Source organism: Somniosus microcephalus, chromosome 7 (genome assembly GCF_052327205.1).
Source record: "Somniosus microcephalus isolate GS21.2 chromosome 7, FLI_Smic_1.0, whole genome shotgun sequence".
In the NCBI taxonomy this organism is placed as follows: domain Eukaryota; kingdom Metazoa; phylum Chordata; class Chondrichthyes; order Squaliformes; family Somniosidae; genus Somniosus; species Somniosus microcephalus.
The window spans coordinates 248,319,047-248,334,352 of NC_140993.1; the positions used below are offsets into that span (position 1 = coordinate 248,319,047).

The following is a 15,306-nucleotide window of genomic DNA, read 5'->3' on the forward strand; positions in this document are numbered from 1 at the left end:
GGACAGTCAGCCTTTTGTTAACACTAAAAATGTAAGCAGCATTTGGATGTTGTTAAATGAGGTTATGCATTTGTGCACTGGCACATATGCATCGTTCTGCATGGCGCAGTAAAGAGCAGCACTGTTGATCCTGCATCACTCTCAGCAGGTAACAGTCTCAAACTGGCACCTGCAGTACTATAACACTACCAATGAAGAAAATTGCAAGTGAAATCTTGATGCATTTGCAAGTTAACTTTAGTGGCATACTCTTATTTTACTCAGTATGCAAAACCAAATCATAAGTCATGACAGATGGCAAAGATGTATAATAAAGGATAATGGTTTCCTATAGAAATGGCATAGTATTTAAGAAAATAATACTGTTTCAAGCTAGCGGACAACTCTTTATATAAAGCTTTTCCTGAATAAGCAGTTATATATGAAATTATTTTTAGCTAAAACAAATGTGATTTTAAAAAAAATCATAGGACTGCATGATCCCAACACACATGTGGTAAGTACAAAGTTATGTACATGGCCTGTTCTATTATGAATTACCAGTCGTACTACACTCGAGAGGTGCCATGCAGGGACCAGATGCTTTGCCACTGAGAGTGATGAAAGAATAAAAAAGATAAAGAAAATAAGATAAAGAAAAAACCTGCATTTATATAGCACCTTTCACACCATCAGGGCATCCCAAAACACTTCACAGTCAATGAATTACTTTTGAAGTGTAGTCACGGCTGTGATGGAGCCGAAGAAAAATGAGACAGTCATCCCAAGTCAGTCAAGTACCTCTTAGTACCTGTCATACAACTACCCAATGATTACAAATAAAGTCTAGAACTGAAGTAGGCCATTAACAAGTGCGCTGCTGTTACTTTACAAGTTTCTGCATGAGTGTTAGCAGGTTTTTGTTTAAAATTATAGTGCATTATGTACAAAACATTCCCGAGCTTGCTCATGTACATTGAAGGTATACAGGTACAGCAAATGTAGGATAAAAACTTCATTAAAAATAATTAAGACTCAGCGGGGAAAAAAATGACAGCACATCTCTGAATACTTGCATTATTTTACAAAGTGCTACACAGACTGTTCAAAAGCCCTTGTTTAAAATAATTGCATTTTGATGCAAGACTTTTATTAAACTCAGCAGACACGACTGAATCAAAGGATCCAGGTTCTCTAAGTTTCCAAGTTACTGCAAAACATTTTTGAAGTCAAAGAAGAGTTCACAATAACTATTTGGAATAGCAACATAAACTTGCATTTATAGTGTGCCTTTAATGTTCCAAAGTGTTTCAGAATGGGTGAGGGGTCGTCAACATCTTCCCACCACAGGGAGTTTGACTAACTTTTGGACTCCCTCAGATTGTCTCCTCCGTTTACAACCAGGACATCTTTTCCCAAATCTTTGCCAGGTTTATGTAACCTGAATTCCCTCTGCGCCCATTCACATCTGCATGTTGGCTGCCACTCCTCGCCCTCTTGGGCCTTACTCTTCTGTCTCTTCCCCACCCTGTCGTCCAGTCATGTCACCTTTCATTTTTCCTCTCGGGTACTTTGCCTCCTGCCAACCCTGGAATTCCCTCCCTATACCTCCCTCTCCTCCATTAACACACCTCTTTAATTAAGCTATTAGTCACCCCTCCCATTTTTAGCTCATTACATTTCTGTGAAGAGCTTTGGGATTGTTTTCTACATTAAGTGCAGGTTGAAAGATACAAAGCAGTCGGAAAAGAACCAAGGAAGGTAACCAAAGGTGGGGTTAAAGAGATAGGTATTTGTGGGGAGAAAAGGAGCAAAGTACAGTCGAGGGATTTAGGGAAAGAGTTCAACACTGTTAGGCCCTGCCACCAACGGTGGTGTGGAGTGAGGGGAGTTGTACAAGCAGGCCACAGTCAAGAGAGCAGAGGGTACAAGCTGGATCAGAGACCTGAAGAAAGTGGCAGAGGTAGAATGGTGTGATCACAAGATAATTATGGATGAGGAAGGTCATTCAGCCCATCCATCCAGAAACCCTTTAGTCCCCCTATTGGAGCATCACATTGTTTCTTAAATAATTCCAGGGTCTTCTCATCAACTACTATATCCCAAAGCCTATTCCATGTTGCTGTTGATTCAGGTCTGCCTTAGATACTGTCTTGGGATCAGTGACGTCAGTCACTCCTTTAAGTAGTCTGAGTGTCTTGCTTTTGAGAGCCTTATATATACACTTGTATACTTGCAGGACCCAAGGGTGTAACAATGGCACCCTCTTGTGACCTGAACTGGATATCTATGTCTTTTTCATGTGTGTCTTCACTCTCTCAGGACCAAGCAAACACTTGGAGAGGAAGCTTGGTATGAAATGTTAAGCCGCTTTGTTTCTAATAATGTGGACATAGAGCCACCCTGCCTTCTGGCCGCCTCCCTCAACTCCCTGCCAACTACTCGGTATATGTTTCCTTCCTCGCCTCTACAAAGCACCTTGGGATTTTAAAAGACACTATATAAAGCCAAGTTGTTGCTGCTATCTCTACAAAGGTAGTAGGCGAACAGGATTTGGCACTGGGATCAGTTGTGAGTAGCAGAGCTTTGAACAAACTGAAGTTTATTTGGGCTGGAGCTTTAGAGGCCAGGAGGTGACAAAGGCATGGATAAGGATTTCACCAGAAATGGGGGCTAGGTAAAAGCAGAGGTGGACAATATTGCAAAAGTAAAAATAGGTAGTCTTGGTCATAGAATGAATATGGGATTTGAATCACACCATCAAAAAGGACAGAGACTGCACATCTTCAGGTTCATCCTGAGCAAACACCCAGTGACAGGGATGGATTTGGGGAATAGGGTGTGGTGCTTTTTGTTAAGTTTTTATAAGTCATCCTGTTCAGCTCTTAAGTTAGAGAACGCCACAGTGTTGTTCATAGAATCGAGGATGGTGGAGAGAAGTAGAGCTAGGTACAGCCAGCATTCTTTTGGAAGTTGACGTCATGCTAATAGATAACTTTGCGAAGAGGCGGCATCAAGACAGCAGCGAACCATTCTGTAACACATCGTCCTTACAAGATACTTTCTGACAGGGTTTCAAAGTCAGTGTTAAGGAGAGTTCTTATAGAATAATGATCAGCAATGCTTAGTTGGTTATGTTTCACACTAGAACTGTAGTTGCCCTACATAAAAGAGGGCACATGGAACATTTTGGCAAGATGTCTATTGTATGTCGAGACGCGCACACACTGCTTCTTCCTCCAAAATTCCCCAAAATGTAAACCCTCTTGAGGAATTTCCACAATCAAAACAGTACCAAAGGCAATGACTTCAAAGTGGCATTCAGAGGTTACAACATGTCCTTGAGAACTTCAGAGGAAGAGAAAAAATAATTATAAATAATATTACAAAGAAAATATTGTGGCTTTGGTCTGCTACACTTTGAAATTATAAACCAAAAAGTAGAACAATCTGTGAAAATGAAACTGCAAAGTAAATCTACTGCTTCCGAGACACTTTGATCGTCTGCCCACTAAAACCGTGAAGTAAAAAGAATTTCACAATTTGTTCCTTTCAAGTAAAGTTCACTAATTATATTAACTCCAGGAAAACAAATGCTCAAAATGTTAGAAAAAGTTATTTAAAATGAAAATTCCACTACTATAAATTGATAGCCTGCATTAACTACAATAAACCATATGCGCTAACCAAAATCACTGAAACTTAGACATTGTATCATATTTATGTCAGCACCATTAATAGCCTGTGCTTATAATAAACTTTTCTGTCCATCACAACGTTGAGTTTGTTCAGTTACTGCCCCGCCAGTCAATTTTCTGCTTCTATTTAAGTACGTGTTTTTTCTTCCTAATTGGCTATTTTCTACTTTGTTATGTTTACATTATTCACCAAACCCTTTCTCTCCAATTACATTCTACCAAACAAATTCTTCAAAATACAACTGTCATGACAGTTCATATACGCTTAAAAATAAAACCACATAACAGACAGAAGAAATTCCTCTCCTCCCCACCCCACCCAACAAACGTACCCATAAGCAAGGCACCAAAAACCTCCCCCTTTACCCCCAACGTAGTGACCTCTTCCAGGAAGTGGGGGGGGGGAGGCTCTGATGGAATTCAGACACTCACTCACTCAGCATTAACTACGCAGAGCACTGCTCAGCTGTTTGAAGATCCGGTTCTGGTTTCACAGATTTCAAAATCAGTTGGGATAGCTCAAAATGCCTTGTCACAGCGAGCACTCTCCAAGTGTGGCTGTGCCACTGCCTTTTACAGATCTGGAATTTGTGCTCTATCCCTCTGGCTATATATCACCAGTTAGTTTTCCTTACTGCTGCCATGCATTGTACTTTTGGCTTCAATGATCTATCCACCAATACCCGCAGATCCCTAGCAGACAGCCACAAGCCATTACTATCTCTTCATAATCATCAATCTTGGATTTGTTGGTGCAATGCTCAGCAACAGATTTCATCATACAGGCATACAAGACAATGCAATACATTCCATCCTCATTGCAACATAATGCTCTCGCATAAATTCAGTTGTTGATTAGAACAAGGTACATATCCTGCAGTTTGTAACAGAGAACATATTACAGAAACTGTTCTGAGAAGGAAGAGTACTCTATTATTTATGCGATGACATCCAGTTAATTACTGTATTTCAATTGGTTAAATTAACTCAGTACTTCCAAATACATTTACAGCACAATTACAGACATCCCTGTGACATAAAAGGTATATGGTGACAAGGCACATCAACATAACCAAATTGGAAAGCTTTCCATGTCTTGCTTTTCTATAAAAAAAAATTTCAGTATCTGTAAAGGCAGACTACTATTTCCAGTACAGGTAGTGAGCCTGTATAATTACATCATCACCAAATAAAGTGTTAACATCCTTGTTGTTGGTTTGTACAAGTTAAACACACTTGTCCAAGAGGTCCTGCTCCTCCAGAAATTATGCGATAATGGTATCTCGCCGAGAATCTCACCATTCAAATACATTGAAATTAAGTTCCTGTTCTTCCCTCATAGATACAGACTAAACGTGCCAGAAAAAGTTAGGGCTTGTCCATTCCAATGCAAGTACCCTTTTAACAGCGTGATAAATCTTAATTACTGCCAAACAACCTCTCTGGCACTGAAAATTAACTTTTCCAAGTGTGGAGTTTCATTCTTTCAGATTTTAATTATTATTGGAGATACCAAAAAAAATACAACTTTTTTTTAAAACTTTTTCTTTGTCTTTTTTTAAATCTCTTTTAATCTAATCTTTCTTTCCCTCTCTTTATTTCACTTTCTGTACCTAATTTGACACTGAATTCACTATTCTAACTGACAGTTCCTGTTTCAGACTCTGCGCTGCTCAATAACGATTCTTCCGTCTGATTGGTTAAGGAAATACACAGTAGCTTGCCTGTTCACACAGGTCCCAGGTACCCTGTAGAGACTGTGCTTTTGGACAGTTGGCTGACAGGAACTTCCAGTGCAAAACCCCATAGAAAGTCTATAGTCAAGTGCAAGTGTAACAGACGGTGCTGCTGACCGCAAAAATCGGCCCAATGTAATCCAGTCTATCTGCACTTAATTTTGAAAAGCCCACCTGTAACTACTGTGGAAAGATAGGCTTTGTAGTTCCAATTTTATTACTAAATATAACCTCACAGGCCAAAAATAATGATGATATCTACAAACTGTATTTTGTAATAAAATAATCACTTAAAATGTCTGTAAAAAGCAGTCCTGTTACACAAAGCTTCAGAACATAAAAGAAAGCTTCTATGATTACAAATTAAGCTGCAAATCCAACATTAAAGGTGCTGCGTGTTACAAAGACCACATGAGGGATTTTTAACAAAAGCAACTGCCAAGCTGCTTTCTATTAACATTTTTCTTGTTGAATCAGTTTTTGGATCTTGTTTTACAACTGGATTTTCCATCAAGGAAAAAGCTGCAGTGTTCGCAACTGCATCCTGAGTAATCTAACTCGCTGGAAGCTCTACCCAATGAAAAACATAACATCCTTTTTCCACCCACCTTCAAGAGCCTCTTCTCTCTGCCCTCTCACTCAATTTTCCATCCATCTCAACTTGTTATGGGCCATCAGGAGTTAGCCCAACCAAAGACTAAAATTAGACTTTTATTTTGAATTTCAACAAAAAACAAGGAGATCTCCTCTGGCACTCTGATGCCAAATAGGAGTGTTCTAGGGCCACCGGGTGTAGGCTGCAGTCTTGTGGAGATTCTTGTGCATGAAATTGGAAAGCAGGGGCTGAAGCACTCAAAGCAGGCCCCAAAGGAATGGAAGGAATGGCGTTGAAACAGTTGGTGTGGGCTTGAGTGTGTGAAGCACAGCACCAGCACTTGGGGAGGGGAGTACGCTGAAAGGGGCAGTAGGCTAGGCAGAGTGTGCAAAATGTCCAGGCTGGAGAGTTCATGGAGGTAGAGGGGGAAAACAGGGGACTATCATGTTTGCTGTAAACAATTAATTTTTTTCCTCAAAACGATCCAAGTGATAGGTTAGCATGGATCAATAAGCAATGTTTGTGAGTCACGACCATACAATATTAGACACATGCCAGATAGGATCGTTGTTTCAGGACAAAGCAGCCCGCTTGATTGGCGCCCCATCCGTCACCTTAAACATTCACTCCTTCCACCGCCCTGATCCCATAAAAAACGAATTTTAAAAAAGTGACTACCAGGATGGTCGGAAGCCAGTTAGATGGACCGCGGTCTTTTTTCGTTTAAAAATTCTTATGTTCCTATGTTGACTGAACTGCTATGTATTAGTTTTCATTATGGCATGTAGCTCCTTTAAAAACTATTATGCAATGTTAGGTTTCCATCATGAGGTTATAAACTGCAAACAATGATACAGATGTTTTAAATAACAAAAACACTTACCTTGCTTTTTCATCTCCTTCAGCTGACCTTTAAAGTGTATATATTTATCGTTTTTGAGTAGATCCTCATCTTTGTTCAGATTTTTCAGTTCATTAAACCTTTTATCTACTAATGCTTTCAAATCAGGCATTCGTTCTGGTCGCTCTTGCTTTATCTAGAAAAGAGATTTATTCAATAATAATGAGCAGGATAGGTTTTTATATGCAGTCATATGAACTCAATCTCTTTTAATCATCATCTGCATATAAATTAGCACTCAAGCATCTAACTGCAGGCCAGTACTCTGGCACTGTTCTATATACTGAGCCCCTCAAACAGCAATGTGATAATGACCAGATACATTTTCTTGTGCCTACCATCTATGTGGCCATCAAGCGATCAGTCAATTTTCTTGCTCATCAGTCAATTGCTTAGTTTTTCTCCATCCTATTCGGCAAGATCATTGATTTGTGGACCTCACAGAAAACGGGTGCGATTATGAAATCCAATCCACAAAACACTGGTAAAAATTCTCCCAATTCCATGTAATGAAAACAGAATTTAACTTGCAGAATACAATTCCCGAAACCCCCCCTACAAATCTTAAATCCTGTGTAGTAAAAATAGAATTTAAATTATTCAGTTACCGTAAAACTGCGGACTTCTTGACTGGTTATTTTCTACTTTCGTCAGTGTCAGTTGTGGCTCAGTGGGTAGCACACTTGCCTGAGTCAGAAGGTTGTGGGTTCAAGGGACTTGAGCACATAAATCTAGGCTGACACTCCAGTGCAGTGCTGAGGGAGTGCTGCACTGTCGGAGGTGTCGTCTTTCAGGTGAGACGTTAAACTGAGGTCCCGTCTGCTCTCTCAGGTGGGCGTAAAAGATCCCATGGCGCCATTTCGAAGAGGAGCAGGGGAGTTATCCCCGGTGTCCTGGCCAATATTGAGCCCTCAAAAAACACATTATCTGGTCATTATCACATTGCTGTTTGTGGGAGCTCGCTGTGTGCAAATTGGCTGCCACGTTTCCCACATTACAACAGTGACTACACGCCAAAAAAGTACTTAATTGGCTGTAAAGTGCTTTGAGGTGTCCGGTGGTCGTGAAAAGCGCTATATAAATGCAAGAATTTCTTTTCTTTCTTCATACTTTAGCTATTCATTAATCTTTAAGCAAAATCCTTCTCCCCAAATTCAATGTGTTACAAATATCTCCACCCAGTTCACTATATACCACTTAATTAAAATTTAGAACATGATAAACAGAAAAAGTAAAAATTCTGTAACAAAAACACAAACATGCCCATAAATATACCCAACCTATCGTCCAACAGCTCCCCCAAACAAATCCGGCTAGACCTCATTAATCTCTCCAATGCTTTGTGAACTTCTCAGAGGGAGGAGAGAGATCGGAGGGAGGAGAGATAGAGAGAGAACAAACGGAGGGGGGGAGGGGGACCGGGAACAAAGGGAAGGGGGACCGGGAACAAAGGGAAGGGGGACCGGGAACAAAGGGAAGGGGGCGGGGGACCGAGAACAAAGGGAAGGGGGAGGGGGACCGAGAACAAAGGGAGGGGGGAGGGGACGAGAACCGGGGGGGGGGGGGGGAGGGAGGAGGGTGACCGAGAACGGAGGGGTGGGGGGGGAGGAGGGTGACCGAGAACGGAGGGGGGGGGGAGGGGGAGGGTGACCGAGAACGGAGGGAGGGGGGGGGAGGAGGAGGGTGACTGAGAACGGGGGGGGGGGGGGGGGGGGGGGGAGGGTGACCGAGAACGGAGGGCGGGAGGAGGGGGGCCGAGAACGGAGGGGGGGACCGAGAACGGAGGGGGGACCGAGAAGGGGGGGGGGGGGGAGAACGAAGGGGTAGGGGGATGAGAACGGAGGGGGGAGAGGGAGGGCGAGGGGGGAACGAGAAGGGAGGGGGACAAGAACGGAGGGGGGAGGAGAACAGAGGGGGAGGGGGGAGGAGAACAGAGGGGGAGGGGGGAGAACGAGAACGGAGGGGGGAGGGGGAGTGCGAGGGGGTACGAGGAGGCAGGGTGAACGAGGAGGGAGGGGGAGGGAAAATAAAAACAGTAAATGCTGGAAATTGACCTAAGCTGTCAGAATCTGTAAAGAGCAAAGACAGGGTAATGGTTCACATACAAGAGCTATCCTCAAAACTTAAACTGAAAAGGTGACTAAACCCACTTGTCGGGTGGATGAGAAAACAGGGAACGAGAAAGGGGTGGTGGTGAGAGGGGCTTAGATACTCAAGAGGAAGTTAATGGTTGAGTGGCCTGTAAACTGCTCAATAGAACAGCAGGATCCTTTTAGATGGTATGAAATATCATCTTAGTGAGACAGTGAAAACATCAGCGAATTGAAAGAACATGTAATTAGAAGCATGGGAAAGCCCAGACAAGATAAAGGGCCAGAAGATAAGGATGATGGAATAAGGTGTGTGTGTGGAGGGGGTGGCGAGAAACAATGCAGGAGATCCAACAAGAAAATAGGAACACACGCTTTTTTGGGGACAATCCAAATAAGCAATTATTTATATACCTTCAGCAGTAATACAGAATGTTCTAGATGGGTATCTTGCACTGCGCTGCTCTCCCCTCCACCGCCCTCCTCGCCCCAGCAATTTGGGGCACCATCTTCTCTGATGTAGTAAACTGACCAGTAAATTAGTAAATTAACCACCTGACAAAGACTATTAATTACACTGATAGATGCACAGTGCACTGCTTTGGGAACTGGAAAACAGTATTTGTGGGCAGTACTCGCACTGCTCCAAAAATGGGGCCAATTTAATCTCACTTTGTCAGGGTTCACCCAAACCCTGGTGAGCACTAAAAGGCATTCTGGGACTGGCATCTGGTTACACTGCCTGGGTAAGCATCAAAATATGGACAACTAGAATATACGCTGAAGTAATCTTCTAGAGTCTTTGTCCTCTTTGCTGCATTTTCTCTCTCCTTCCAATCTCCTTGCTCTCAGATTTTCCCTCCCTCACAATGCACCTCCCCACTCACAGCCTATCTAAGATTACTCCCCAAACTGCCTCTCCCTTCACTACCTAACCAAGGCTAATCCCCACACCTCTCTCGCTTCCTGTCCTGCTCTAAGGCCACCTCTCTCTCACTCCTTAGTCTGTTCCTAGATTTACACTAGCTTCACTCTTCCTCCTTTTAACTGGTAAAACGGGAGACTCTCTAACTCTTTCTTTACCAGCAAAGTGCCTGCCGACAATACAGAGCACTTGTACTATACATTTGCATGGTACTTCCTGAAGACTTTCACTTGCGCATTGAACTGTGGGTACTTCATTGACCCTAGCTATTTAATCCTACAGGTAACTGAATTGCTCGCTGTCTCAGGACAGGTGTAGATTTACATCTGCAAATGGGAACAAGCGGACAATAATTATAAAAACATTAAGGCCTAGAAATTCGCGTACTTACCGCTCTCCGTCAAGGCCCGTTTCTGGAAAAAATTGGCGGCCGCCACGCTTCCGTGCGGGACTCGACAACTGCCATTTTGGTGAGGACCATAGTGATGCCATCAGCAGCACAGGCCCTAGAAATGCAAATCAGCAGAGCGTGGCACCACGCCGACTTGACGACACATCTGCAAATTTCGACCTTTTCCCTGCTGGGCCCTAAGCATGCGCAGAAAAATGTGCGTGCAGCAGATCTACGGAGCGGTCAGTGTTTCTTAAAAGGGATACACACATCTTTCAACTAAGTTTGGATTTAAGCTTCTGGACTGGATTTTTTATATTTTATTTAAGTAGTAGCTTGGTGAAATAGATGTTAAAAGTTTTTAAAGTATGCAGGGAGTGCTGCTGGACACTTGCAAGGCCTCGGATGGTAAAGGAAGGCCTCTGAAGACAGAAAATGCTGGAAATACTCAGCAGGTCAGGCAGCATTCATGGAAAGAAAAATAGAGTTCATGCCTGACCTGCTGAGTACTTTCAGCATTTTCTGCTTTTATTTCAGATTTTCAGCATCCGCTCAGAGGGAAGAGGAGGAAGTGGAAGGAAGGATTCAACTCAGACAGCCCCTTTTTGGCCGGGATATCCGGGATGGAATCATCCACCTGCAATACCAGTGACCGCAACTCCAATTCCCCTTTCAACATTTGTCCCACACCTTACTTTCCCACGTTACTGGCCATCACAGCAGCCTCTTGGCCACAATGCTGAAATAAAAGCCACCACAAAGCAAACTTCCCAATCCAACTTTATACATTTATCCATCCAATATGACATCAAGAAATCAACTCATCACACTTGTGCATTTCCTTAGTGACTGTCTTATGTGTGCCTTTGCCTATCCTACTGATGTCACGCGGTGCTGCCCCATTGGCTGCAGCATGGCTGGTGGAAGGCTGCTGACTTTCAATGGGGGACACGACAGATGGCCTTGCTGGTCAACCTAGGGGAGTTGGTGGCTGGGAGTGTGAAATCGAGTGACGGTGTTTCTTCTTTTTCATTCTCCTCTCCCTCTTCTTGGTCAACCACTGGCTGGGCAGACTTCATTTCTTGGGTTTGTGAAATGAGGAAGGCACAAGGGTAGAGGGGTGGTGAGGGGAGGGCGGGAAAACAAGAGGTGCATGAGATAAGGAGGATAACATATGAGGATACCAGTATCTTGTATCCTTTCAGCCCCGCCGCTGGTCAAGGGTTCAGCCATGCCCCCGGCATGAATGGCCTGCACCGTCTCCTCCAAGGGGGTGAGGTGAAGCTCAGAATATGAGGTGTGCCTTGTGTTTGGTACAGATTGTTGGTAGGTGAGTGATTGGTGGGGGGGGGGGGGCAGAAGTCGTGCATTGAGCAGCGTGTGAGGCTAGTGATGCAGTTGGTAGGAAACGGCTTTTGAAGATGTATTCACTGACCTTGACCACTTATCGGAGGTCATGAAGCTACTTTGAGCACTGGAGCCAAGTCATTGAGCAACATTGCTGGCAGTGACGGCCTCGGTGATGTGGACCCACATCGTTCATTCTGGAGGGCTTCCTGGCCCCTGTGGGTAGAGGACATTTCTTGCAGTCTTGTCCCCCTGCAAAAAACTGGAATGCTGTGTGCGAGACCCTGGATGCCCCTTCCCTGGCTTGCTGAGCCATTTATGTTAGCGCTGAAGCACTTTTACCCTTTTTTTTTTAAGTGCGGAAGGCAATTAATCTTTAAGAGCTGAAGACTGCCATTTGGGAATTATTTGTAATGTTTATATTTTTTTTCCAGAAGGCAGTTGAGCTCTAAGGGCTAAAAGCTGTATATTTTTCAATGATTTTCATTTTTTTCATTTTAGAAGTCAGTTCCCCTTTAATGGGCCGACAGTGCTTTCTAAAATGACAGCCTTGCTTAAGACAATGCTGTTCTTGCTTCAGGGACGCTACAGCCACGCTACATTGGGCCTCCTGCTGAGAGTAGTGTCTAAAAAGAGGGTAGCACGGTAAGTTTAGCGCTGCGCTAACTTAAGTTAGCAGGCAGCACAAAAATACCAGTGCTGCCTGCACTATGAATTCAGGCGGCCATTTACTTCAGCGGTGGTGGGGCCGGCAGGTTTCTGGCCTACTGCAATTTCGAGGCAGATGTGTGAAACGTGGATGGCTGTCATGCATATCACTTGTCAGCAACCCATTAAGGAAGTTTCCTGTTGGGTCTTGCACCCAGAATAATTTCAAATAATACTTCTAGATTTTTTATTTTAACAGTATCCAGAATTGGGAAAGCTATTATACTCCACACTGAGGGCTGAATTGTAATGGGGAAGCCGGGTTAGGATCGGGGAATTTAACAGCAAGGCCTGATTTGCAGGGGAAGCCGCTTTCCCACCCACGACCAGCCAGCTTGAGAGGCTGGCTGTTTCCAGGCGAGCAGGCCTGCGACACTAGGCCGCAGAGAGGAGGGAGGGAGGGAGAGATCACATGGGGGCCAGCCTGGGGGGGGGGGAATCTGTGGCCGGGGGGGGGGGGCGGGGAGAAATCGGAGACCTGGAGAGAGGAGGAAATCGGAGGCCGGGGGGGGGGGGGGGGAGAATTGGAGGCCTGGGGGTTGGGGGGTCTCCAATCACGGGGAGGGGGGAGGGTTAGGCAGGGACCCAAGATTCAGGAGGTAAGTGTAAAGGCATTTACTTCCTGGATCAAGCAGTCCTCGCCTTGCATTAGAATCATACAATCACAGAATGGTTACAGCACGGAAGGCGGCCATTCGGTCCGTCGAGCCTGTACCGACTCTCAGCGAGTCCCACTCCCCTGCCCTTTCCCCGTAGCCCTGCAAATTTTTTTCCTTCAGATACTTATCCAACTCCCTTTTGAGAGATAAGATTGAGTCTGCCTCCACCACCCTTTCAGGCAGTGCATTCCAGACCTTAACCACTCGTTGCGTAAAAAAGTTTTTTCTTACGTCGCCTTTGGTTCTTTTTTGAAATCGGTGTCCTCTGGTTCTTGACCCTTCTGCCAATGGGAACAGTTTCTCTCTATCTACTCTGTCCAGACCCCTCATGATTTTGAACACCTCTATCAAATCTCCTCTCAATCGTCTCTGCTCTAAGGAGAACAACCCCAGCTTCTCCAGTCTATCAACGTAACTGAAGTCCCTCATTCCTGGAACCATTCTCGTAAATCTTTTCTGCACCCTCTCTAAGACCTTCACATCCTTCCTAAAGTGTGGTGCCCAGAATTGGACACAGTTGCGGCCAAACCAGTGTTTTATACAGGTTCATCATAATTTCCACACTTTTGTACTCTATGCCTCTATTTATGAAGCCCAAGATCCCGTAAGCCTTTTTAACTGATTTTTCAACCTGCCCTGCCACATTCAACAATTTGTGCACACATACCCTCAGGTCTCTCTGTCCGTGCACCCGCTTTAGGATTGTACCATTTAGTTTATATGTCCTCTCCTCATTCTTTCTACCAAAATGTATCACTTCGCACTATTCTGCGTTAAATTTCATCTGCCACGTGTCCGCCCATTTCACCAGTCTATGTCTTCCTGAAGTCTATCACTCTCCTCCTCACTGTTCACAATACTTCCAAGTTTTGTGTCATCTGCAAATTTTGAAATTGTGCCCTGTACACCCACATCCAAGTCATTAATATATCATCAAGAAAAGCAGTGGTCCTAGAAACGACCCCTGGGGAACACCACTGTATACCTTCCTCCAGTCCGAAAACAACCGCAGCACTACTCTCTGTTTCCTGTCACTTAGCCAATTTCGTATCCATGCTGCCACTGTCCCTTTTATTTCATGGGCTTCAACTTTGCTGGCAAGCCTATTATGTGGCACTTTGTTGAACGCCTTTTGGAAGTCCATGTACACCACATCAACTGCATTGCCCTCATCAACCCTCTGTTACCTCATCAAAAAACTCAATCAAGTTGGTTAAACACAATTTGCCTTTAACAAATCCGTGCTGGCTTTCCTTAATTAATCCACACCTATCCAAGTGACTGTTAATTTTGTCCCTGATTTCAGTTTCTAAAAGCTTCCCCACTACCGAGGTTAAACTGACCGGCCTGTAGTTGCTGGATTTATCTTTACCCCCTTTTTTGAACAATGGTGTAACATTTGCAATTCTCCAGTCCTCTGGCACCACCCCCGTATCTACGGAGGATTGGAATATTATGGCCACTACCTCCGCGATTTCCGTCCTCAATTCCCTCAGCATCCTAGGATGCATCCCATCCACTCCTGGTGATTTAGCTACTTTAAGTACAGCCAGTCTTTCTAATAACTCTTTTTTATCAATTTTTATCCTATCAAGTGTCTCCACTACCTCCTCCTTCACTATGTCTATGGCAGCATCCTCTTCCTTGGTGAAGACAGATGCAAAGTACTCGTTTAGTACCTTGGCCATACTCTCTGCCTCCATGCATAGGTCTCATTTTTGGTCCCTAATGGGCCCCACCCCTCCTCTTACTACCCTTTTGCTATTTATATGCCTGGCGAAGACTTTTGAATTACCTTTTATGTTAGCTGCCATTCTATTCACGTACCCTCTCTTTGCCCCTCTTATTTTCTTTTTCACTTCTCCGCTGACCTTTCTATATATAGCCTGATTCTCGGATGTATTTGCAACCTGACATCTGTCATACACGCTCTTTTTCTGCTTCATTATATTCTCTATCTGTTTCATCATCCAGGGAGCCCTGACTTTAGTTGCCCTGCCTGTATGTACCTGAAATGTACCTGAACTATTTCCTCTTTAAAGGCAGCCCATTGTTCGATTACAGTTTTGCCTGCCAATCTTTGATTCCAGTTTACCCAGGCCAGGTCCATTCTCATCCCACTGAAATTGGCTTTCCCCCAGTTAAACATTTTTACTCTAGATTGCTCCCTGTCCTTTTCCATAGCTAATCTAAACCTTATGATACTATGATCACTGTTCCTGAATTGTTCACCTACTGACACTTGCTTCACTTGACCTACCTCATTTCCCAGAGCCA

General features: G+C 44.0%; 1 protein-coding gene across 2 annotated transcripts in view; it reads right to left on the reverse strand.

The window, feature by feature from the left end:
* nsmce2 (NSE2 SUMO ligase component of SMC5/6 complex) overlaps positions 1 to 15,306 on the reverse strand; it is a 245,096-nt gene that overhangs the window by 138,290 nt on the left and 91,500 nt on the right. For both annotated transcript variants that reach the window (XM_085993572.1, XM_085993573.1), the window contains exon 4: positions 6,892 to 7,045. In XM_085993572.1, coding sequence (XP_085849698.1) covers positions 6,892 to 7,045 — 154 coding nt within the window. The remainder of the gene's footprint in view (positions 1 to 6,891; positions 7,046 to 15,306) is intronic.